The sequence below is a fragment of the Cordyceps fumosorosea genome, assembly GCF_001636725.1.
Source record: "Cordyceps fumosorosea ARSEF 2679 chromosome Unknown scaffold_4, whole genome shotgun sequence".
Taxonomy (NCBI): domain Eukaryota; kingdom Fungi; phylum Ascomycota; class Sordariomycetes; order Hypocreales; family Cordycipitaceae; genus Cordyceps; species Cordyceps fumosorosea.
Window position 1 is genome coordinate 490,697 of NW_017387304.1, and position 22,465 is coordinate 513,161.

General features: G+C 55.0%; 8 protein-coding genes across 8 annotated transcripts; 5 read left to right on the plus strand and 3 right to left on the minus strand.

Annotated features, from left to right (window-relative positions):
• Positions 1 to 632: 632 nt before the first annotated feature.
• On the plus strand, positions 633 to 2,873 carry ISF_02342 (Heat shock factor (HSF)-type, DNA-binding protein; the record flags this gene model as incomplete). Its single annotated transcript, XM_018845948.1, has 2 exons — positions 633 to 1,105; positions 1,163 to 2,873. 2 exons carry the CDS (start codon positions 633 to 635, stop codon positions 2,871 to 2,873), a joined length of 2,184 nt encoding a protein of 727 aa, XP_018706655.1.
• Positions 2,874 to 3,489: 616 nt separating this feature from the next.
• Positions 3,490 to 4,053, minus strand: ISF_02343 (Peptidyl-prolyl cis-trans isomerase, cyclophilin-type; the record flags this gene model as incomplete). The annotated part of the gene is made up of 1 exon (XM_018845949.1): positions 3,490 to 4,053. The coding sequence occupies one exon, from the start codon at positions 4,051 to 4,053 to the stop codon at positions 3,490 to 3,492; it is 564 nt and encodes a 187-aa protein (XP_018706656.1).
• A 1,924-nt stretch (positions 4,054 to 5,977) lies between these two features.
• ISF_02344 (arrestin domain conatining protein) lies at positions 5,978 to 7,348 on the plus strand (the record flags this gene model as incomplete). The annotated part of the gene is made up of 3 exons (XM_018845950.1): positions 5,978 to 6,064; positions 6,163 to 7,047; positions 7,106 to 7,348. The coding sequence occupies 3 exons, from the start codon at positions 5,978 to 5,980 to the stop codon at positions 7,346 to 7,348; spliced, it is 1,215 nt and encodes a 404-aa protein (XP_018706657.1).
• Positions 7,349 to 8,475: 1,127 nt separating this feature from the next.
• Positions 8,476 to 9,945, plus strand: ISF_02345 (hypothetical protein; the record flags this gene model as incomplete). The annotated part of the gene is made up of 1 exon (XM_018845951.1): positions 8,476 to 9,945. The coding sequence occupies one exon, from the start codon at positions 8,476 to 8,478 to the stop codon at positions 9,943 to 9,945; it is 1,470 nt and encodes a 489-aa protein (XP_018706658.1).
• Positions 9,946 to 12,894: 2,949 nt separating this feature from the next.
• ISF_02346 (hypothetical protein) lies at positions 12,895 to 13,737 on the minus strand (the record flags this gene model as incomplete). The annotated part of the gene is made up of 2 exons (XM_018845952.1): positions 12,895 to 13,339; positions 13,463 to 13,737. The coding sequence occupies 2 exons, from the start codon at positions 13,735 to 13,737 to the stop codon at positions 12,895 to 12,897; spliced, it is 720 nt and encodes a 239-aa protein (XP_018706659.1).
• Positions 13,738 to 16,041: 2,304 nt separating this feature from the next.
• ISF_02347 (hypothetical protein) lies at positions 16,042 to 16,314 on the plus strand (the record flags this gene model as incomplete). The annotated part of the gene is made up of 1 exon (XM_018845953.1): positions 16,042 to 16,314. The coding sequence occupies one exon, from the start codon at positions 16,042 to 16,044 to the stop codon at positions 16,312 to 16,314; it is 273 nt and encodes a 90-aa protein (XP_018706660.1).
• A 1,009-nt stretch (positions 16,315 to 17,323) lies between these two features.
• Positions 17,324 to 19,285, plus strand: ISF_02348 (hypothetical protein; the record flags this gene model as incomplete). Its single annotated transcript, XM_018845954.1, has 1 exon — positions 17,324 to 19,285. One exon carries the CDS (start codon positions 17,324 to 17,326, stop codon positions 19,283 to 19,285), a length of 1,962 nt encoding a protein of 653 aa, XP_018706661.1.
• Positions 19,286 to 20,103: 818 nt separating this feature from the next.
• Positions 20,104 to 21,617, minus strand: ISF_02349 (zinc finger protein zpr1; the record flags this gene model as incomplete). The annotated part of the gene is made up of 2 exons (XM_018845955.1): positions 20,104 to 21,402; positions 21,453 to 21,617. The coding sequence occupies 2 exons, from the start codon at positions 21,615 to 21,617 to the stop codon at positions 20,104 to 20,106; spliced, it is 1,464 nt and encodes a 487-aa protein (XP_018706662.1).
• Between the last annotated feature and the right edge of the window lie 848 nt (positions 21,618 to 22,465).

The window sequence follows — 22,465 nt, forward strand, 5'->3', positions numbered from 1 at the left end:
CCAAAATTTTGGCCTCGCCTGAGCGTTTGTTTCCGCGATAGGAAGGGACACATCTTCTCGGCGACTAAGGACTTACCTCTTACATCACCATAGATTGTCCATATTCTTCACGGCAGTTCCACACCGGGACAATACTCGAAAACACGCCCCTTTTCCAGCGCTGCAGAGACGATCCGCGAAAAGTTCACAAAGCGGATCCCCGACGGACCTCACTTCGACCTGCGCAACTGAGCGGAGCTTGACGACACTTCTTCCGCCGCCTCAACGCCAACTCGATTCACGGTAGCCGTCCGACATCACACCAACTACGTGTAGGTCGTGTACTCCGCTGCGTGATTTCGGCTGCAAGTAAGCCGTGTGCCGAGTGTTGCGCACCAACGGGATCCTCTCCCTCTACTGTTTGCTGTGTCCACCTCGCACTTGCCCCCAATTGCCCATCGCGGAGTCTCTTTGACGCGATAGTCTTGCGAGACGAATATATACCTTGCATCGCCTGCCATTTCTTGCCCGACGTCTCAACCTAGCTACGAGCTTATCATACAACGCGGCGCAGAGATCCACCTTGCCGCCTCCGGCTCGACAACACCCCTATACACTCGCGGATCCTCATCAGTATCGCCCAGCAGAGCGTAATGTCTACACCAAACTCGAGAAAGCGAGCGGCGCCTGGCGCGTCGCCAGCCGGGCCCGCACAGCAGAACGTGCAGCAACCATTCACAGCCGACAACATGTCCGATGCGATGACGCGCTGGAACGGCGCAGCCGACACTTCCTCTTTTCTCGATGGCAGCGCATATACTGGGAACCCTTACGGCGTGCTACCAAATGCTAGTCAATTCCAGCAGCCCATTCCGGGGCCGTCAAACGCCGTGGCTCGCCGCCAAATGAACCAGAGCCTCCTACCCAGTCGCCAGTTTGATGGGAGTGGTGCAGACCCTTGGGGCAGCTTTTCCGAAGTGGACGGCTCCCTAGTGTCGCATATAAATGGCGATAGCAACCCGGAGGAAGAAAGTGTTGAGAAGTTGGAGGAGCTGGCAGCCAAGGCGAAGCGCGAGGCCACCAGTAGGCGCAAACAGATACCGCCATTCGTGCAGAAGCTGAGCAGGTGCGTTGAAGCCTGTCCCTGCTAACTTGCAAATATTATCTAACACGCGGTGTACAGCTTTTTGGAAGAGCGCAAGAATGAAGACTTTATCCGCTGGTCGGCAAAGGGCGACTCATTCATAGTGCTGGACGAGGACGAATTTGCAAAGAGGTTAATTCCCGAGCTTTTCAAACACAACAACTATGCGTCCTTTGTCCGACAATTGAATATGTACGGCTTTCACAAATGTGTAGGCCTATCCGATAATTCAATGCGCGCGAGCGAGAGAAAATTCAAGAGCCCTAGCGAATACAAGAACCCATACTTCCGAAGAGGGCACCCGAATCTGCTATGGCTCATCAACAAACCTAAGGGCAAGAAAGAAGCTACAGCTAAAGGGGCGAGTGGCCAAATTGGTAGCGACGATGATGTTGACAACGAGGACGGCCCCGGCCAACCTAGTACGACTGGTGGCAATGTCCCAGCTGGACGTACATTACCGTCAACAGAGAGCGCCGCGCCGCCCAAGAAAGAAATCGCAGTGATAAGGGAGGAGCTCCACAAAGTGCGGGAGCAGCAAAAGCTCATCCTCGGCGCCATCAACGCCTTGCAGCGCAATAATCATGAGTTGTACAACCAAGCGCTCATGTTCCAGAATCAACACGACCGACACCAAAACTCCATTAATGCCATTCTCAACTTCCTTGCCAATGTCTTTCGGAAGACACTGGAAGACCAGAGCGGCTCCGCCAATGTTGGCGATATCATTACCAGCATGATGTCAAACCAGGGCCAGGGGGGACATGGAAACGTGGTTGACCTAGGCGACTTCTTCCGGACACAGATGGATCCTACGGCCTCGCATGGGGGAAACATGGTCAAACGAACCAGAGGCTTGCTACCGCCTATTCCAGGACAGCAGTCTCCTACGCAGTCGAGCCAGTCGCCCTCCGTCTCCAACTACCAGCCCAGCAGCGCCCACAACCCAGAAATGGGTCACGTCACGGAGCTCCTGGACACTGAAACGCCGCCTTCCCTACGCCAGGAACTGGAAAGCAACCCACAGGAGCGAATGATGAGGATCATCAATGATCACAATGCCACCAGCACCCCGACGGCCCTCGATCCGGCAGCGGCCGAGCTCGTCGCCAACGCACCGAACACCCTGAATAACGATCAGCGCAGCCAGCTCGTCAACTTTATGGCGGGCCAGCCCTCGCCCGGCTCCTCGGCGACACCTAACTCATCCTTGCCACCGCGCCGCCTGTCTCGCACAACGCAAACGCCGTCGGCCTCCGTCACGCCGCAGCCCGACAGCGCGTCCACCAGAAGGCCGTCGCCGCCGTCCCTGTCACCGATTATGCGCTCGCCCGTCATGCCCGTGCCGTCGCTCAGCCACATCGGCGCCAACCAGGAGGAGCTGGACCGGCTGCAGCGCCTGCAAAGCGACCAGGACGCCAAGATTAGCGAGCTGGGCGAGCTCCTGGGCCCGCTGAGCCCGTCGGGCCGCATCCCCGGACTGGATGGGTCGGATGGCTTCTTTGACGCGCCAAACGTGGACCTGGATCAATACCTTAACAGCGACGCCTTCCTTCACGACATCTCTGGTGATGGTAGTGACTTCAACTTTAACCTGGACCCTGACGCTGCGCCTGTGACTGGAGCAGCGACAGCTGCAGATGGGGGGCAGAGCAAGGAGAACACGCTGAGCCCGACGGGGACTGAAGAGATTCAACGCGAAGACTTAGCGAGCCCTACCCAAGGTTCCAAACGCCAACGTAAGGGCTAGCTATGTTGATGATGGCGGGGCTTCATCTCGTCCACCCCTTCTTTCACCCATCTAATACCCCTTTTCTACGCATTCAATCGAACGGAGCTGCTGCACGGGCGCACAGAATCACGCTATACATTTGGCATTAGTTTATAGAGATGGTTTTCTAGGATGATTTGGTTTATGCGAGGGTGTTTATTGCTTGCGGAACATGCAGGCGGATCTTGGGATTTTTATTAAATTATGGTATGAAAGCGGGCATCTGCGTCATGGCAAGCTCTGGGCAGGCTGCCAAAGCGATTTTATACATAAAAGTTCTATTCTGATTACTCTATATGTTGCGTATTGTGATTGTGGAGTGGTTGTACTCGGCACGACCTGTGTCCGTGATGTAGAGAGCACTTGGCCAAGTCAAAGCTCCGCAGGACTGCGCAGCTTTTCATCGTAGTTGGCAGTACAAGCTGTGTCGTTTTGCGCCTTGGCCACACATCGGGTGCTGTAGGTAACGGCCAGTTTTCACCACCAGCCGTAGCCCGTTTTTAGCAGCGGCATTGCGATTGAGCCCCCTTCCACCCTCCAACGAATCCGCTAGATGTAAGTTGTCTTCTCGACCTAGAAACTTCTCGCCCTCCTTTCAGTCCGCCAGCGGATTCGCGTGGATCGTCACGCGCTCTATGCAGAGCGGCTCGCGCGGGCGGTTCTTCTTGTCGACCTCGATCGCCTCCATCCGCGCCAGCGTCGCGAGGCCGTCGTCGCCGATGACCTTGCCGAACACGGTGTTGAGGCCGTCGAGGTGCGGCGCGCGGTCGAACAGGACGAAGAACTGGGAGCCGTTGGTGCCGGGCCCCTTGTTGGCCATGGAGACGACGCCGCGGCCGGCGTGCCGCAGCGCCGGGCGGATCTCGTCGTCGAAGGCGCCGCCCCAGATGGACCGGCCGCCCTTGGGGTTGTCGGGGGGCGAGGGCGTGGCGGGCGCGCCGGTCTGCGCCATGAAGGCGGGGATGAGTCGGTGGAAGGGCGACTTATCGTAGTAGCCGGAGGCGCAGAGGGCGAGGAAGTTCTGTGCCATGTGCGTGTTAGACTTGGAGGAACGTGAGTTGGGGGTGGAGGGTTTTCGTGCCTCGGCGGTCTTGGGAACGCTCTCGCAAAAGACTTCGATTTTCAGGTCGCCTAGAGATGTGTGTAGCGTGACGGACATTGTGCCGGTCAATTGCGTGTCGTGGAGGTGTTGCGATGGGCTCTGGGCAGGAGCTTGGGTGAGCAGAGATCGGTTTTTTTGGAGGGGCAGCGGCAGTCGTCGTCGCGATGAGCCTGGGGTCATGGTCCGAATTAAAGGTATAGCGCAACGCTTGCACTGTTCAAGTTTAGCGGAGTTTTGCGGTCCAGATCCACGGAACAACTGCTCACAACGCATGTACACCTAACTGGTGTTTCCACAAGGTGCTGGTGACTTTTGATATGATTTTAATTTATCTAATTTAATTTGAAAAAGAAAAACGGCTTCTGCAAGCCTCAAATTCTTCTTGTAGCTGTTTCATGGTGCCGTTTAGGCTGCGTCTGGGCCAGGAGTAGACTAGGCAGTGCTATGCGCAGCAGCAGGAGGGTACCTACTAATCTACTAAATTTAGCTCGACTTTTGTTTACTTTTAAGGCTCGGGCATGTACTAGCAGAAAATAGCCCTTGTGATGGTTCGGAGCTTTGCTTTTCCTAAAAGGAAAGAAAAGGCGAGCGAACAGAGGATATGTGATGCAACGAGGGCATTTGTAACATTTCAATTCCCAAGCCCAACCTCGGTGGTCAACCTGGTGGCTGTCAAGGCTGCCTTGGGGGTGAGACAAGCCAGCGGAGAAACGGCTTGGCTGTTGTATTTGCGGTAAAAGATGTTGTAGTTGGCTGTGAAGGTCAAGACCAGTCAATATGTTAAAATGCTGTTGAAGGAACTGGTTATCTGACTATGTAGATACGTACATCGTAATAACGCATCACGGCGTAAGTTTGCTAGGACGGTTTCCGTGCAACGGGGCTCTGCTTGTGATGCTGATCTTTGTGTGGGACAGGACATTAAGTGTGTTGAGAGCCTGGCCCTAGTTGAGATCCCCGCCAAACAGCCATCGCGTTTCCATGAGTACGGCCCAAGTAACAAAGTTACGTGGATACTCGCCCAGATATATGTTGTGTACGGAGTCCTACGTATGTTTATCCGTTTCCCCAACTCTCAATCCGCATATGCACATACACATGACCCCTTCTCATACATGCTTGCACATGCTCGCATACATTCATATATATTTCCACGGAAAGCTCGCTGATTCCGCACTCCCATCCTCGTTCCTCCTTCCCGTCTATCCAGCCTCGTCTTCGAACGAGCCCAACAGTGATTCCCCAGCCGCCCCGTGGCTCTGTGGGTTGCGTCAGCCCGAGCTCCAGCTGGACACGCGCTACGAGACCCGATCCGGAAGCCCTGGCAGCCTACTCAGGTACAGGTAGGCAGGCAGCCTCGAGACGAGGCACCTGTGTTGCTGGCACTCTGCCAATATACATGAAAAAAGCGACCATCTTGTCGCTGTTCTTTATAGTACACGTAGGTTGACAGATCAGAGACAAAGACCCGAAAGGCCGGTCAAATCTGCACCAACCAACCAACGCCCCAAGGCAACTTGGTCGGTCGCAACTTGCACACCACAAAGCAAGCGCCGCTAACTTTAACTGCAACTTCTCAGCTCGACGCCAGCCTTACCATTTCCTCTACAACCAACGTCCTGCGCGCCTAAATCAAACCCTTTCGTCGTCGTCTGTTTCCATCGGCTTTTCGACATCACCCACCCTCCCAAGGCCATGATCCAGTGCACACGACTCTGCACACTCTAGCGGCAATCTGCATCCCACCGTCGACACTTCCTTGGCTTCCGGTGCCAACCCCCCCACCCCTCCGATCTGAAGCTCGTGTCCCTGTGTGCCCACGTCGCTTCCCCATCGACCTCTCCTTGACAGGAGCTCGCAACCTTGTTAGCCAGCCACGCCAACATACATGACCAGCCCGTAGCGCTGCTCTCGCTCTTTTCAAGACGCGCCGCAAACTACCCATCTGCGCTCGAGTCGTGGTGGGCGCCCGCATGACACCATGGCGACCGGTCCAGCGAGTGTAAGGGTTTCTGGGCCACCCAACAGCAGCTTTCTCGTGGGCTATCCCGGAATATCCGCGACGCTGGTAAGTACAGCAGTGCCAACAACGACCCAAGCCTCTGCTACTCCCATCGTGACCCCCAAGCCCACAGTTACTGACCTGGATGCTCTTCCCCGAGTTAGCCCCGCGTCGAAGGCAAGGTAGAGATTCGCCCTGGCCAGGGTTTCTCCATGCCCGTCCCGATCTCCCTCGTCCGAATAGCGCTGCAGCGCCGCGAAAGCATACACCCCGATGCTGATAACCTTGCCAAGCGCCATCTCGGCGCCGCCCGAAAGGATACAACCGACGTCGTCGGTAAAGAGGTGCTTCTCTTTCGCTGCTCCTCGGGCAAAGAGGCGGAGAGAGTCGTTGCGATGGACCTCCCCTTTGTCCTCTTTATCCCCTTCGGCAAAGGTGGCGAAGAGACGAATCGCCGGATACCGCCAGCCTCCCTGCAGCTCCCGAACCGGATAGCAGAGACATTTTACGAAATCGTCGTCACCGTGCAACAGGGCCACAGCAACCAGTACAAATACACGTTTCCTATGCCCCTGCAACGCTACGATACTCTCTCGACTTTTGGCATGTACAACAAGCCCGAGTCCAAACTCGTCACCTCAGATAACCTTGTTCACCTGGGAATCAGCCTACCGAAATGGAGCTACGGACCAGGCGACCCTATTACCGTTTACATAAAAGTGTCCCCCAACCTCGACTGGATGGCCAAGGCCAAAAAGGTCACCATAGACAAGATAACGATGGTGGTGGAAGAGGAAATCACGTTCAACCCAGAAGGAGACGAGCCAACGAAAAAGATTAACAAACTATCCAAGCAGGTACAAGTCGTCAAGACCAAGATGCCTGAGGCTGGCTATGCCACCAATATTGGCCTTTGCTTTCCGTCCAAAGACTTGCGAGATCCTGACGGGGTTATCAAGAGGGGAAAGCCGGGCTTTCCCCAGTATGAACTTTCCACCTTTACCACTCAATCATCACTGTATAAGATTGAGTTCTTCCTCAATATCAAGGTACGTGAGCACGTGGGCGAATGACGGCAGCCGGTCGTATCTAACTCGGCATGCTCAGGTTCAATTAAGTGGCGCGCGCGATATTGTCATTCGACAACCCATCGTCATTTGCCCCCTAGACCAGCAAGGCTGCAAGGAGGAAATGGATGCCATCGAGCAAGCCGCCAAAGATGCTTCACACGTTGACCCGAACAACCCCATGCTACCCGCGCGCACTATCATTCTCGCCCACGATCGCGACTCGATTCGTGCCCTTGGCCTCTGCACTGTCGGCGGAAACAAGAAGCCGTTTATCGAATAAAACGGCCGTGCGTAGCACCGGCAAAGGAAAACACATTCGTTCTACTTAATCTTTGGGCATCTCAGCGGCCCGGACGGCGCGCCGTGAAGCAAATACTTGGTACATATACTGCAGAACACATTTGGCGGCGTTGGGGAAATTTTACAGTCATGGCGAACAGCGAGCGATTGGATTGGGCATCGGGTTCCGGCGTTTACGGCAAATGTTGTTTCTCTCGAGGAGTTGATGAGTTATCTAGGCGGTCAAGGTAGTAAAGGGCATCAGATAATCAAACGCAAGAAAGAACGGAGTACAATTTGTCCGTGCAAAAGCTCAACTATGATATGGGACACAGACCAACGGCCAACAGGATAACGAGAAAGAAGAAAATACAAGCGAGAGGAATCTACTAATGAAATACACCTTCATTTTTATACATCCTAATCAGAGAAGTGACTGCGTGATCGGTGTTGTCAATCAGCAAACGCCTAACTCACCTTGCAGTAACATTAACGATCTTGCATTAACCAAGGATCCAACATGAACAACAGCCTTTGATTGTGCGTGATCGGTTTGGAGAAAAAAAAAAAAAGAGAAAGAACAGGGTTTAAACACGAAGCCAATGATGGCTGCAAGGAAAGGCAAAAAATACAATGCGAGCCGTAGGGATCGAACCTACGCGGGCGATGCCCATTGCGGTTTTGGATATTCTATTGTCTCTCCGCTAGGGAAACAGACTGTCCTAAACACAACGCCTTAACCACTCGGCCAGACTCGCGAGTAGTGGAGTAATGGCCCTAGGACTTATCTTTCACTATACAGGTTCTCGAGAAGTTGGTCTGATTTTTTAATGCCAAAACTCCACTTTTTAGGCTTGTGAGGTGAACAACCAACTCCTAGAGCCTTCATGTTCAGATTCATGATTTCTGCAAAATATTCACTGCTACTTTCCGTGCTCAAATTTTTGGTTCAAAATAAAGTCACTTGAATACTGGGATTTGACTGATCGTAACTTTTGTCCGCCCTGCGACAAACCAGCTTATCGGCGCCATCACAGCCTTTCGAGCTCAACAAGCCCTCTTGAGAACGCAATCAGCTACTGGAGATAGCCACGCCCCTCAACGTTCAACAAGGAACAGCGCGGCGAAATGCCTTTTGACGATGATGACAACCCACACATCGTCGTAGGACCGCCCAGTGTGGGCGGCGTCGACGGCGCCGCGGCCGTCGCCGAAGAGGCCATGGAGGACGAGATGCCCGACTACAAGCTCTTCATGAGCATGTTCGACAAAAAGGGCGTGTCGAGCAAGACAATCCGCAAGGGCGAGAAGGACTTTGAGTCGCACGGGACGCGCGCGCAGGACGGCGTGCTCGAGTCGAGCCGCCGCGCCCTCGAGGACGTACTCAGCTACACGCGCGTGCACCGCGGCGACGGCTGGGTGCGCGGATGGTACATGCCCGACTTTTGGGAAGCCTCCCCCGCCGAAGCCAGCACTGACCGCCGGCAGGACGATGACGGGCGCCTGATGCTACGCGAGCGCGTCGTCGTCGTCGAGCACGAGAGGGGAAGCTGGACCAAGGACATTGGGCGCTCCGTGCCGGCGGGCGTCGCCTGCACGGAGGCGCAGAGGCCCGGCGTCGGGAGGCTTTGGCTGCTGCCGGAGGAGGCACTGCACATGGTCGAGCGCGGCACGCTGGACCTCTGGTGGCCGTACAAGGATCTGGGCGAGCTCTCGGGCGGTGGTGCCGAGCCGACGAGGGGGCCTGACGACTACGAGGCGGGCGTGCCGCTGAGCCTGGAGGCGGCGTACTCCCTGTTGCTCGGCGAGGAGGACGGCGAGCGCGGGCGCATATCGCTGCCGCGGTACCAGGTCTTCACGCACCTGAAGCGAGGAGGGTTCCACGTGCTGCGCGCCTCGGAGGAGCAAGCTAGTGGTGCAGACACGACAGCGGCGGGAAAAACTACGGACACGACGACGCTGCTGCAGTGGCTGCTCGCTCTGGTAGGATGGGGAGGCGGCGGCGATGCGCGGCCGCAAGCAGAGCCCAAGAAGCACTCCTTCGGACCGCTAGTGTCGCCGGGTCTCTACCGGGCATACCGGCCCGTGTACGAGCAGCTCAGCCTGCTACCACGCCACCGGCCGCAACGGCGCCTTCTCGCCGCCAACGCGCAGGACGTCGCCGCGCCGGCGCCGCAGAGCCCGTACAAGGTCTTCTTCCACGTCTGGAAGTCCGGCGGCGCGCCGTTCTCCAAGCGCAGCCCGCCGGCGCCCAACTTCCGCATCGCCGTGACGGACGCGGACCTGCACGGGGTGCCAACGCTCGCGGAGACGGAGGCGCTGCTGGCGTCGACACCGGCGGACGGGCCGGAGGCCAACCCGGCGTGGAAGGGGCCCGGCCGGCTGTACCAGCGGCTGAAGCACGGCCACAGGAACGTGCTGGTGGCGGTGGTGGACAGGGGGCTGGTGAACTACATGAGGCTCGGCGAGGGCGCGTTCGGCGAGGAGAGGCTCTACGAGAGGCTGGATGCGCGGAGGGGCGGCCGGGGTGGAGGAGGGAAGAGGGGACGCGGAAGGGGAAGGGGACGCGGTGGGAGAGGGCGTGGAAGGGGAAGGTGAAAAGGGGAGGTGAAAAGGGTTTGATTTTTGCGGCAGCCGGGTTTGGTCATAAATTACCTGTAAATGTCTGTTTTTGTTGCATATACTGGAAGCGTAATCGAGATTCATCACTTCACAAAGTGTGTAGGGCGGGTTGGACGCATACAACACGATATCAACCACGTCCCACGTCTTCAGATGTTAGGGTCAGCGACGGAACATGATATCGGACTCAAATAACTGTATACAGTGTTTAATCTACCAAGACAGCTCATCATCATAGATAGGCTTGGAGGCTACGAGGGCAAGCAACTCCCGGGTAGCGCGGAAGCCCGCTTCAGCAGCCACATAGGAACAAGACCCAGTCGCTGAGGAGAACAAATGGCTGTGGTGGCTCAATGTAGAATGCTGCAGTTTCGCCTCGGTAAAAAAGTGCCCATCTAGACGTAACAAAAGTGCCAGCCTGGCGGGCAGCACCCGCAAGCCCGCCACATGGACTGGACGAAGCTCCGGAGGTGGCAATGATTCATAGGCAAGCATCCTGTCTCACTGCAGCCTGTGACTGATTCGGTCTAGCCGGCTAACTGCTATTGTCGACCGGGATTTCCTCAATGGTTAAGATCAGCTTTCAAGGACTAAACTGGCGGATGCAAGGGCTAGCCACTGAGAAACTCGGCTCCGCGAGGAAACCGCTGGTTCGGCAACCACCAGCGTGAGGAAGAAACTCAAGCTCGTCTCCTTTCTTTCCGTATCATGATGACTTGGACTTTGTATGACATGGCTGGGGCTCGAGCGGTGAGGCAAAGGTAATCGGTGCCGGGACTTGCGCCTTCATCGTTACACATAGGTCGCTACGCGCGACAACTTTATCGCGCAGTGCAGTTTTCCTATGGGGCTTCGGCCGAGAACATGTTTCTACACGGCTGTGCAGAAGTGGAGGTCGAGTTGAAATCTTGTAATCTTGTGTTAGTTGTGGCTTTCTGGTTCCCCGATGTAGTCATTTTCCGAGGCGGGAGCATGCGTCTGAAGGAGGGGGGAGGGGGTTGTCTTGAGAAAGAACTTTCTCAGGCGCAATTTGCATAAATCGATGCTGTTTCGCTTATTAGAATATGGGAAACAAACCAATTCCCCATTTCCACAATGATAAATAGACAATATTAATGCGCCGGCGAGCTGGTGCTCTTCAATGCCACCCATTTGTCGGTCTGGGGCCACGGACCAGAGGCCCATGGAATTAGGTACAATAGTTATATGTTTTCTCTCTCTATGGAATCTTTAGTGGCAAGATCTCTCTGCGTCAGATACGAAGGAGAAACTTTCCCTTGTCTTGCCGTCACGCAAACTCAGTCCATTGTCACACGCGCACACAATGACCGGGCTCGTGCTTAGCGATCTTGTCCATGTGCGGTTATCCGAGACTGACTCTACATTTTGGGGAAATAGCTTGCGACTGCAAAAAAAGGCAACGCGCCCGTCGAACGTCTCCTAAAATTGTCCCTGTGAGCAATAGAAATTCAAAGGAGGACCGGCAAAGCTGAAAATTCCCCCTCCCTCTGCCATCGGATGAAGGTTAGGATTATCTCATATCCGTACCAGTATTTAGAAACCAAAGAAATCATGTTTTTGTCCGTGGAAATTGATCATGTCTCATAAATCTGCTTGTCTGAGAGACTAATGAACGCCATGCATGACTTTCGGGCGGATCAGCCGTGTTGGCCAGGGTTTGAACGGAACGGTAGCTGGCTTGTGCACGATAGTTTCGTCTACTCTCTGATTGTTGTGACAAGTCTGATGCAGGAGAAGCAAACTATAGTATCAAGCCACGGACTTGTTTTGAGCAGGGAAGCGCGCGGGCGGTTCCTACAGGCTACTACGCTATGTAGTTGGGTGGTGTGGGAGCCGGGGTACACTCGCAGGCGAGGGTCAATAGCAACAAGTTAACAATGACAAATAAAAATGAGAATGAATGATGATGTGAGGCTGCAGGTTGGTCGGCTCCGTCAATGACGGACATACGAATAGCCAAGACCGACGGCCACTTCGTTCCAGGCCCCAGTCCAATCTTCAGCTCGAGTGACAAGCGCCACCTTGGCCTGGCTGACGGCAATTGTCAGCTGCATTTGTTTTCGTTTCTCGATTTCTTCACAAAGGGCCTTTCAGCCCATCCAATTACGACTCGTGCAAGGATGTAGTTGGCCGGCGAATCACGACAAACGATCCAGGTCGCAGCCACAGTCGCGGAACAACCTGGTCACAAGAGCTGCAATTCCCCGTGAAAACAATCAGTCGGTCTACGCAGTAGGATGGACATCCCAATAACAGAGAGGCCGGATTAGCCCTTCACAGCACGGTGTAAATCAAGAGCTTTAGGCCCGTTGCAACATGCAAAGCCCTTGCTCAAGTGAGATCCTGGTTGTAGCTAGTTCGATGAGTTACTTTAAGGGGGGCGATTCTATGCGGTTGGTGCTTTTTTCGCCCGATCTCTCCGTTTGATCTGCTGTCTGCGGCAATCGCGCCCTTGGCCAGGCTCCTCCGAGGGTGGGACGCCGAGACAGAGACATGCGGCACATGGAACCATGCTGGGTAATAATAAAGGGGCAAAGCAAGAGCAAAAAGTCTAGGGCCGGCTGTTTGCTTATTGAGTCTGGTACCTCTTGGAATTGTCAGGTTTATATCCGACTGGCCAAGAAGCCACCTTGGGGGCCACTGACATTGTATTTGATTCGAATTTGAGACCGGGGTTGTTATACGAGAGCGCAAGTCTCATATAAGGATCAAGGATTGAAAGCGACGGAGCGGTTGCCACGTTATATCTCATTAATTACTCATTCACATCGATATTGAGAGCAACGGCCTCGAGGAACGTCAAGCCCCTGGACGTCTCCTGTAAAGGCTGCCGCGTGCTCCCGTCCACCCACTCGAACCCGAACTTCAAGAAGATTCCCAGCAACCGCGCCGCCTCGACGCGGTCTAGGGCCACGCCCGACCCTGCAGCGTCCGCGAAGGCGGCCCAGAAGCGGGCGCGCAGCGCCGCGGAGCCGTGCACCCAGCGCCAGCTAGTGGTCGAGGTGTGCCAGCCGAGCAGGCTCTCGAACCCCCCAGAGGGATATGCCGAACAGGCCGACGGTGGCGTCCTTCCAGTCGCAGACGCCGGCCCGTCTCGGGGTCCACGTGGATGTTGTTCTCGAGCAAGTCGGCGTGGTTGGGCACCATGGGCCAGCCGTCGTCGGGGAAGAGGAGCGACGGGAGGGCCTGCAGCAGGCCTTCCAGCGTCGGGCGGAACCGCGCGGGAAGGCCGATACGCAGCTGCTCAAGGTCCGCCCGTAGCTGTCGCACAGCTGGGGGGCGGTCTGGAGCGGCGGTGTTGTTGTCCGTGGAGTCTGGCGAAGTGTTGTGCCACGGCATGGCGAGGAACCTGGACGGGGCGGTTAGTAGAGATGGACGCAAACGATTTGAAACTCGTGATGGATATCTAGTTACTAAGAGATAGACATGGGGTGAGATGGGGGTCAGAACCGGGGGGCTAGGGGGGCCTTACTGGGCAAAGTCCTCAATAGCAACTTTCAAGAGGCGGTTGCCATTCGCGCGCAGCTCATCTCGCGCAAGGTAGACGCTGACGCCGCCTGCATACATACGTACATTGTCCATGCTGTAAGCGTACAGCTTGGCTAGGCTGCCCAGGTAGCGAGGGCAGGGTACGAAGCGAGACCCGTAGGCAGTCTGGGCATGCCGGATCAGCTCGATGTCCAGGGCATTCTCGGGAGAGCGAGACTGGACGACGAGCGGTGCGCCATCGGCCTCGACGGTGTACATAGCTCCCGGCGCCTTGGACGAGCGTAGGGCGGACGGTCAACTTCTGTGAAGGGTGAATTGCCAACTGCTGTTTGATCTGCTCAGCCGCCTACTCATCGCGCTGTTTTTGTGTCGCGCCGGCGTTTGTCCGGAAGTAGTCGTTGATTTGCATCACCGCCAGATCGGCCATGAGCTGTTTTATCCTAGCCATTTTTTCCCCAGTTGACTGGGGTGAAGAGTCGCGAACAATGCGATTCATTCCGCCGCAATAGGCGGCCAATCGTTTCGGATTTCATGTACAATGTATGTACAGACAAGCAGGCAGGTAGGGGGCCGACCGCCAGTTATTGTATTCTTACATACATACCTACTTGATACCTGTGGGACAGGGCTCGTCCATTCTGTGTTGTTCTGTTGTAGTCGCAGCGTCCGGTACATGTACAGTGTCTGTGCACTGTAGAGAATACTCCTTACCCTGCCGATAATTAGCACCTGCACGTCAGTAACTGCAAATTTACGGATAGGCACATATGTACATATATACATACATAGGTACGGTTCCGTAGCTAGTCCATAAGGTGTGAATTTCAGAGAGCTGTGCTCCCCCACGCAAGAGAACCCCCCAAGAGTGGTGCTGTTAGTTCTACGCGGCAGCAGGCTGGCTCGGGGTTTATGTACAGTAGGTTGTTTGGTTATTTAAAGTTGACTAGTCGTCCATCCCAACTATCGTCCAGTTAGTTTAACTTGAGTGTAATCCCTGCTAGTCAGTTGTTTTTAGCAACGCTGATTATTCTCGGAACCAAGAAGAGTGAGTTTCTTGCCTCTATTTCGTACTTGGTGCAGCCGGCGCCACAAAGCAACTGTATGCAAGTCGGTTGGGTCCTTGGCTTGAGCCCACAAAACCTGCTTACTTGCTGTTGGAACTGATGTTATTCCCAGACACTGAGAGAACTTGTTGCAATTGAATAGTTAGTATTTCCTTGCAGCCCGATAGTAGAGCTACGAATGACCAAGTTCAAGGCATTGACGGCTCGACGCATCTTTCAGAGAATGGCAACCCCTCCTCGGCCACGCTGCGTCTCTATAGTTTTCTAGTTGTATCAAGACTTTGATTAATAAAGGCAAGTAGGTACCACCCCAGGTACTTGCAGTACTTGACTCTTCTCTCTGCATTGCTGTCCCCGCTCATCAGGCGCCACCAAGTCATTTGTCCGGGTCGTTTTGCCTGCCTTGTTGTCTGTCTTGTCTTGTCTGGGCCACGTTGGGCCCTTTTGGTTTCATTTGGCTTTCCCACCGCCAAGTTGACTTGTCGCTATTACGAGGCGGACGGAACGGACCGCACAAGGGGCGTGAGAAGGTAACTAGTTACCGATTCCCGCACTTGGGCAATGTATTTTACTTGTTCAACTGGGGCTGTCATTTTCGAGCACTTTTTCCCTGCCTTCCTTCCTTCCTTCCCTCCAGGCTCGCACAAGCCGGCCTCCTATACTTGATTCCCCTACATACCCTGGGCGACTCAAAGCCTTACCTATATCCCAGCCCAGCTCAGCCCATCCATCCATCCCTCCATCTTTCAGCCATCCATCCTCTCCCCTCCTTTGTGTTATGTGCGTGTGTGTGTGTGTGTGTGTGCATGTGTGTGCGTGTGTATCCTTGTGGCGCACAAAGTCACCAGTGAGCTGTGACTGGTTAGTTACTCGGTTTCGTCCCGTGTCCGCCATTCTTGTCATCTATAGAAGTGAGTACGTATTATTAGTCCTTTTTTGTGTATTTTTGGCCATGTCCTCGCATCCTTGAACCTTCTTGCCAACTTGATTTCCCTCTTACCTTGCCCCCTCCAACTGAAAAGCTGAACGGCCTTCCGTCTCTCTCTCTCTCTGTCACTTTGAATTTTTTACGAGAGTGGCGTCGGGGACTTTTTAATCTTGTCTCGCTTGACGCCCTTTTCGAATTCATTTCGTCTTGTCACCGTACCTGGTACTGGGTGGCATCACCCTTCCACTTCATACTTGCACAATCATTTTGCCTTGATTGGCGGGCCAGACATCTTACTATTTTACCATTCTCATATCACGCCATATGAGCCGACAGCCTGCAACGGCTTGAGCTGAAATCGTGACTCTTCACGTGTTCTCTTGAACGACCTTTCATCAGCCTGAATCTCTTTGTTGCAAAGGGTCGTCACCCAACGATCGCTTCCTTTCATTTTGCATATTGGGCAAACGTCTACCTTTTGGCGCATCAACGCCGCGAGTTCCGGTACCAAGATATCTCACCTCAACATCATTGACTGCGAAGCGACGACCAGGACGGCAGAGTTGCAAGATGGCCGACGTGGCCGTTACAGAGGTGGAAGTGCCTGCTCCCGACGCGGCAGCAGCAGTGCCCAGACCACAGTCTACAGAAATGACGATTCGCCGAGCAGAGGCACCGTCTCCTGTCGAGAGGCCCTCTCAATCAGCGCCCGGCGACGAACGCGACGAACCACAGGCAGAGACTGTAGTGCAACAAACGCCTGCAGCGGCGGCGCCTTCAGAAGCAGGCCACATGCCAACGCCAGTATCCGATGAACCTAGTGTGGAAACGCGACCCGGGTGAGTGAACGTGTTTTTCCTTTATTTGTCTTTTTTTCTTCTTTGATTTCATTCCTTCGTGCACCTTGAATTTCTCGAATTTCTCGAATTTCTTCTTCTTTTCTTTTTTCCCATTGTCCCCGTGGCGTTTGCTGCTCTTTTCTGGTTACAAACAGGCTTCTCTCTGGCTGGTGCAGAAATCTCGTGACTGCCTACCTACACCTTCTACACAACCTGCAACTCGGCCCAAGCAAGACAAACTGGTGCTACCGACCAGCCAGGCCCGTGGACTTGTCATCATCAACATCACTTTTATCGAAGCGACTGCACTACCCCCCTCTTTCCTCATTTCAAAACGTGTTTTTCCTCTCCGTCATTCCTTGCGCCCCAATGCCCTCTGTACACTGGATTCGATGAAACACGGTTGCGCGTTGTATACGGATACATGATCTATGTAACGTGAGTTTTTGCCGGGCGCACGGGCGAGTGTGTATCCTATATGCATACTTGCACAGCCGTACAACCTTGTTTCTGTCTCTTCCTGACCAGCTTTTTTTTTGTCTTTGGCCGTCTTGGCACATCTTGATGGCACATCTTAATGGCACATCTTGATTCTTTCGATCGTCTCAAGCCACCCGCTGCGTCTCTCGCCCCTGTTCTCCTTCGCAGGCCTCCATAACACTGCCTGGCCCCAGGGCCTTCAAACAAACGCCTCGTCATCCTTCGGTTCTTGGCAAACCTGAAATCCGACGTGATACCATCTGCCCTTCTCAATCGAAAATATCCTTGACTGGTTCTCTGTCTAGTTTGACTCGGCCACGTCTTCTCTGGTGGATGACAGTCTAAGCCTAGTGGCTTATTATATACCCCCCTTATCAGCCTGGCTACAACTTGTCTTTTGTTCCAACACTGCCAACACTGCCAACAAATTTATTCTTCATCACGGGAATTTCTCCTAAGCTTTACTTTTTATTCAAACCAGCGAAACATCCAGTTTCTTCGTGTCGCTGCCGAAAACCAACCACAAAGCTAACATGACCTCCAGTCCTCTGGCTGATCGGCCAGCTAGTCTGGACAACGAGCAAGATAGTGAGCTCAGCGATCCAGACAGCACTGTCCGGACACCACCGCGTGCGGCTGAGCTCGAGGAGGAAATAATTGTCGAAACCAAGGAAAACGGGCCTTCAGCAGAGCCTGTCGACGACGGAGACGAGGCCATGGCAGATGTTGATGGGGAACCCACGGCATCTCACTACCCTAAGAGAAAGCGCACCTCGATTTTCAACGACCTCAGTGAGAGCAAGATTGAGATTCCTACATCAATCCGCCCAGAGCGCCCTGAACGCACAGCTCTCCCCAGCACCTCCAACAAGGCTAGGCCTCGCAACGCTCTCGGCGGTGTCAAGGGAGTCTTGCTTGGACATTGGAGGGATTCCCCGGTTCCGGAATTCGAGAACAAGCATGGCGTCATTGGCTTCATCGACGTCCGTGACAGGTTACGCACTCGCATTCAACCCATGAGTAAGGATGGAGGGACCATTGCCGCCGAATACCCGCTTCCACCTGGGCCAGGTGGCAGCTGGGTTACCTTTGATCGCATTTACTTCTCCGACCACCTGGTCGGTCTCGACCATTTCCAAGTAAAGGAATACGTTCGCATGCGAGCTGCCGCCGCTGAGGGCAATGAAGAAGAAGATCGCGTGGCCGCGGAGGCAGAAACCGTCAAAGCGGCAACCATCAGAGGACGCGAGCTCCTTCAAATAGAAAACCCTGCCGTGGCTCCCTTGGTCGCCCATGGTGCCCTCCCGCTCGGCGCAAACGGTGCCGCGGCGGTGATAGATGCCAAACGACGACGAACTAGCACTTCGTTCGTTGCCATTGCGCCGCATCACGAGGAACCCTCCTCCGACCACTCACTCACCCTCGACCCTCTGCACGGGACGCGCCCAACCCGGATCGTGCTCGGCTTTTGGCGGGGCTCCAGCGAAGAGAGCCCTCGCGACCGCCATGCCGTCTACGGCATCCTCGGACAAAACGACATGTTCCGCGTCAAGGTGGTGCGTGAGACCCGTGACGGCCGCTACGTCGACGGGAACTTCCCCGTGGGCGCCGGCGCGCTCTGGATCCACTACGATGAAGTCGAATTTGAACCGCACATCAAGACTTTGAGTAGACCCGAGATCAAGGAGTACTGCCGAATCCGCCAGTACCAGCTGGACCGCGGCGAGGCGACTGGCGAGCGCCGAGCCAACGAGATTCGCGCCGCCGAGGACGCCCGCGCCCGCGCCACCACCTTCCTCCCGCACCTGCAGAGCCTGGCTAAGACTTATCCTACTCAGCCGCCGTCGCTGCTGCGACGCCCCGGCAGCGACGACTTTGACGTTTCGGATTCGATTGGGGGCGGCGGTCGGCTTTCAGGCGGCCACGAGCTGCGTCAACTTCGCCGCCCCGACTTGAGGCCCGCCACCCGTCACTCCCTCGGGGATATTGAAGCCGCCAGCGCCGCCGGTGGAGGCCTTCTCGCCAACGCCGCCACGCGCAGTGGCATGCCGGGCGGCAGTGGCCCCATTGAGCGCACCAACGCTCTCGCCCAGCGCGAAATTGCACGCGTCGAGGCCGCCCAGGGTCGCGCCGACCGCCACGCCGTGCACCGCGAGCGCGCGGCTCAAGCGGCCGACGCGGCAGCTGCCATGGCTGCCGTCGCTGCAGGCTCCACGGTACCGAGCCCGCCCACGACCAACGGCAGTAATGGTGGAGGCCGTCCGCTGTTCCACGAGTCGGAAGACATTGAGCGCCTCAATCGCGTCTGGGCCCGCCAGGAGTCGCTTCGCCTGCGCGTCGGCTCCGAGGACGCCAAGATTTACGATGGCGTCAAGTACGAGCGCAAGCCGACCGGCCCGTTTATGGGCAAGCTCGTTTCACAGGGCACCATCATCACGATTGACGGAGAAGACTACGTCGAGTACCGCGTGCTCACCAAGCCCTCCTTTTTCTAAAACAGAGCGAGAAATACAAAAGGGGAGTTTACGGGGTTGGTGAGCAAAAGTTGAGGGATTGCTTTTTGTGTTCATCTTTGGTCGAATTCAGCGACATTTTGCATGAGACACCCCATCATATCTTGGCGTCGTTGCTATTTCTTCTCCCTATTTGCTTTTTTGTCAAGCAAGTTTCGCCTCTTCTATTATTGGGTTGATCTTCATCTCTCCTTTGTCATTTTAAAACTTGAGATAACGCAAGCTTTGACTTGCCTGTTTTATGTTGTCTTTCTTCTTTTTTTTTTCTTCTCTATTTTTATCTTTGCTTTGGCGGCCTGGGCGGCGTTTCAAAACCCCTTGCAAGCGAACAGCGCCGGAGAGAGTGCCAAGAAGCTACAGCCGAGAGAGAGACTTGTGTTGCTGCAACCGATAAATCTTCTTTCATTTAAGAATGGCCTGTTGTTGAATTTACTGTCGATTTGCGTTGGACGAGCGAGAAGAATGTGCTTTTTGCTTGCATAGATACTCAAACGGCCGCGGGGCCGTGATAGTTTTGTTTCCTCATTGTTGAATAAGTAGCTTTTCGGTTGCTGTTTCAAAACTGCAATGATTCACGAAGGGAGTCAGCTTGGGCTAGTCTTTTAATTTAGGAAGACTGTAATATTCATCATATGTGTTCTTATGCTCGTGATACCAGCTGATGACCCAACATTTCACGCCTCTATATATCAACGCCTCGCCAGGATATTTACAGAAAATGCCCACTTCCAACCATCACCATTTTTTTTCTCCACATCATTCATCATTTCATATAGTCTGAGCCCTTGGAGAGACCGCAGTTATTCGTGGGCCTCGCCGTTGACGCCGTTTTGCTCCGTCTCCTCGTACCCTTCGACCTTCATGTCGTTCAGGCCCAGCTCCTCCTCCTCCTCCGCCGTGCGCTCGTACTTGATGCGCGCGATCTTGGGGTCTGGAGCAGGCGGGTCGACCAGGGCCTGGACGTAGCTGCTGGCGAAGGGGTCGGTGAGGACGACGGTGAACTTCTTGTCGCCGGCGATGGCGGCGTCGATGCCCTCGAAGAAGGCGTCCCACTGTGTGCGGTCCGAGGAGCTGAGGGAGTCGCCGCCCCGTTGGCCGTTATGGCCGTCGGCCTCGAAGATCTGGCCGTGGAGGTCGTTGCGGACCTGCGTCAGGAGGCCTTCGACGGTGGTGAAGCGGCCGCCGAGGGTGCCGGGGTTGACCTGCAGCTGCAGCTCGGGGCACTCGAGGCCGCAGGTTTCGCTCTTGAGGATGTCGCGCGCGAGATCAAAGTTGTCTTCGACGGTGAGGGTGATGACCTCGCCTTGCTCGGGAATCTCGCCGCCAGTCTTGACGTCGTTGGAGCGGTAACCGCAGTCGCCACAGACGGTAGACATGAGGACAACCTGCTTGAAGTGGGGGATATCAACCATCTTCATGTGGGTGACGCAGGCGTGCATGCATCCGGGGCAAGTCGCGGGGAAATCGTAGACTTCGTCGGGGATAATCTCGCCCTCAGAAGTCAGGCCGGGGTAGCCACCGCTGCCGGAGCCGGCCTCCTTGGCGGCAATGGCGGCGTTGACATCGCTATCGGCGAGGCCAAGAGCAGCGTTCTGTTCAGAGGTGCGAGGGTATTCGCGCTTCTCCCACTTGCCGACACCGTCCTTGAGATCGGGCGCAATGAACGAATTGCCAGCGGGGTCGTCGACATAAACGCGGAAGGGAAAGGACTCGCCTACGAGCATGGCGCGGCCCTTGGCTATAATTTCGGCAATTTTTTTATGCACCTCTGGTACCTGCTCCTTGCGTGCCTCCTGGCCAAGCTCGAGATCCTCAAGGACAGTGGTGAGCAGACCCTCGACGTTGGTGAGCTGGCCGCGACCGGAAGGAATCTCGAGATCGAGTTCGATGAATTTGACAACGGCGGAGTCGGCCTTGATGACCTGGCGGCTAAAGTCGGCAAGGTCTGTCAGTCGTAGTTCGTAATGTGTGCCTTTGGGCTGGATCGTGCCGGCCGGTTGAATCTCGTTGTTCTGAAGACCGCAGTGCTCGCAGCAAAAGGACATGATCACAACTTCGCGAAAGTAGGGGATCGAGGTAAGTAGAATTTTCGTGATGCCCTGGCAGGTTATGAGTATTTTTTTCAGAAAATTTCGGGCGTAAAACTCACGTTTTCGTGGCAGTTCATGCACAGCGATTCAATTTCGTCGACGGGCCTGAAGTCGTCGTCCTCGTCCGGCTCGCCATTTGCCTTGGGTGCAAGGTTCTCAACCTTGGAACCGATGGACTGGAAGAACTCGGGCGAGTCCTGAACCTTTTGCTCTTCCGTGGCCATTTTCACGTCTTCTGCAAGTTTGGAAGCTGTTTGTATTATCGGAGTGCTGATATCGCAACTGACGGGTTGGCGATGGAGGGGCTCTGAATTTTTTTTGGAGGGGCAGATTTTGGCGGCGCGGGTTATGTCATGGTGGCGCTGGACCCCAGAGTTTTTGCAGCTGGTTGCACCTAGAACATTCGGCTGCCATTGCGGTAGAGGAGGCGAGGTTTGAGCCTCGCAAAGCAGATAAAACTGTTCAGGGCTAAAAAAAGATTTGAAACTGTAGATGCCGTCACTTCATAAAACTGGCCAAGCTCAGCCCGCTCGGAGGTTTCTGCTGCGAGGACAATAACGCCTGCAGCCCTGCTTTGCGGTTCTTTGCGCGCTTCTTACTGCTAGCATTTGCAGTAGGCTTTTCTTTCTCGATTTCCACCTCGGAAATGAATTCTGTCGTCTTTCTGGGTGCCTTGCGGCGTATCGCTTTTTCGGGCATGGGCAGCCTGATTCTTGTAATGCTTTTGCAATGGCCGCAAGTCAGGGTCTTGCATGGACCTGCCGATGAGGCGGCTGACTCTTCTTTACGAGACGTGCTCTTCTTGCAGGACAATTTCCGGGCTTCCAGTTTTAATTCTGTCGCATGCCCTGGAATCATAATATGGCCGCAAGCCGTGCAGATGTGTTGTCGATAAACGTCGGAGATAGACGAGCCTTGCCTGGAAAGATGATGGGCGCATTCGCTCATCAGGTACGCGGAAGTCTCCGGCGCGGAATCCCGTAAGAGGTGAGCGGCATCAGAGAGGAAAGTCGTCTTCAAGATATGCCCTGTCGCTGCTGCCATGTTGACACTCCCAAAGCAAGGCTTGAGG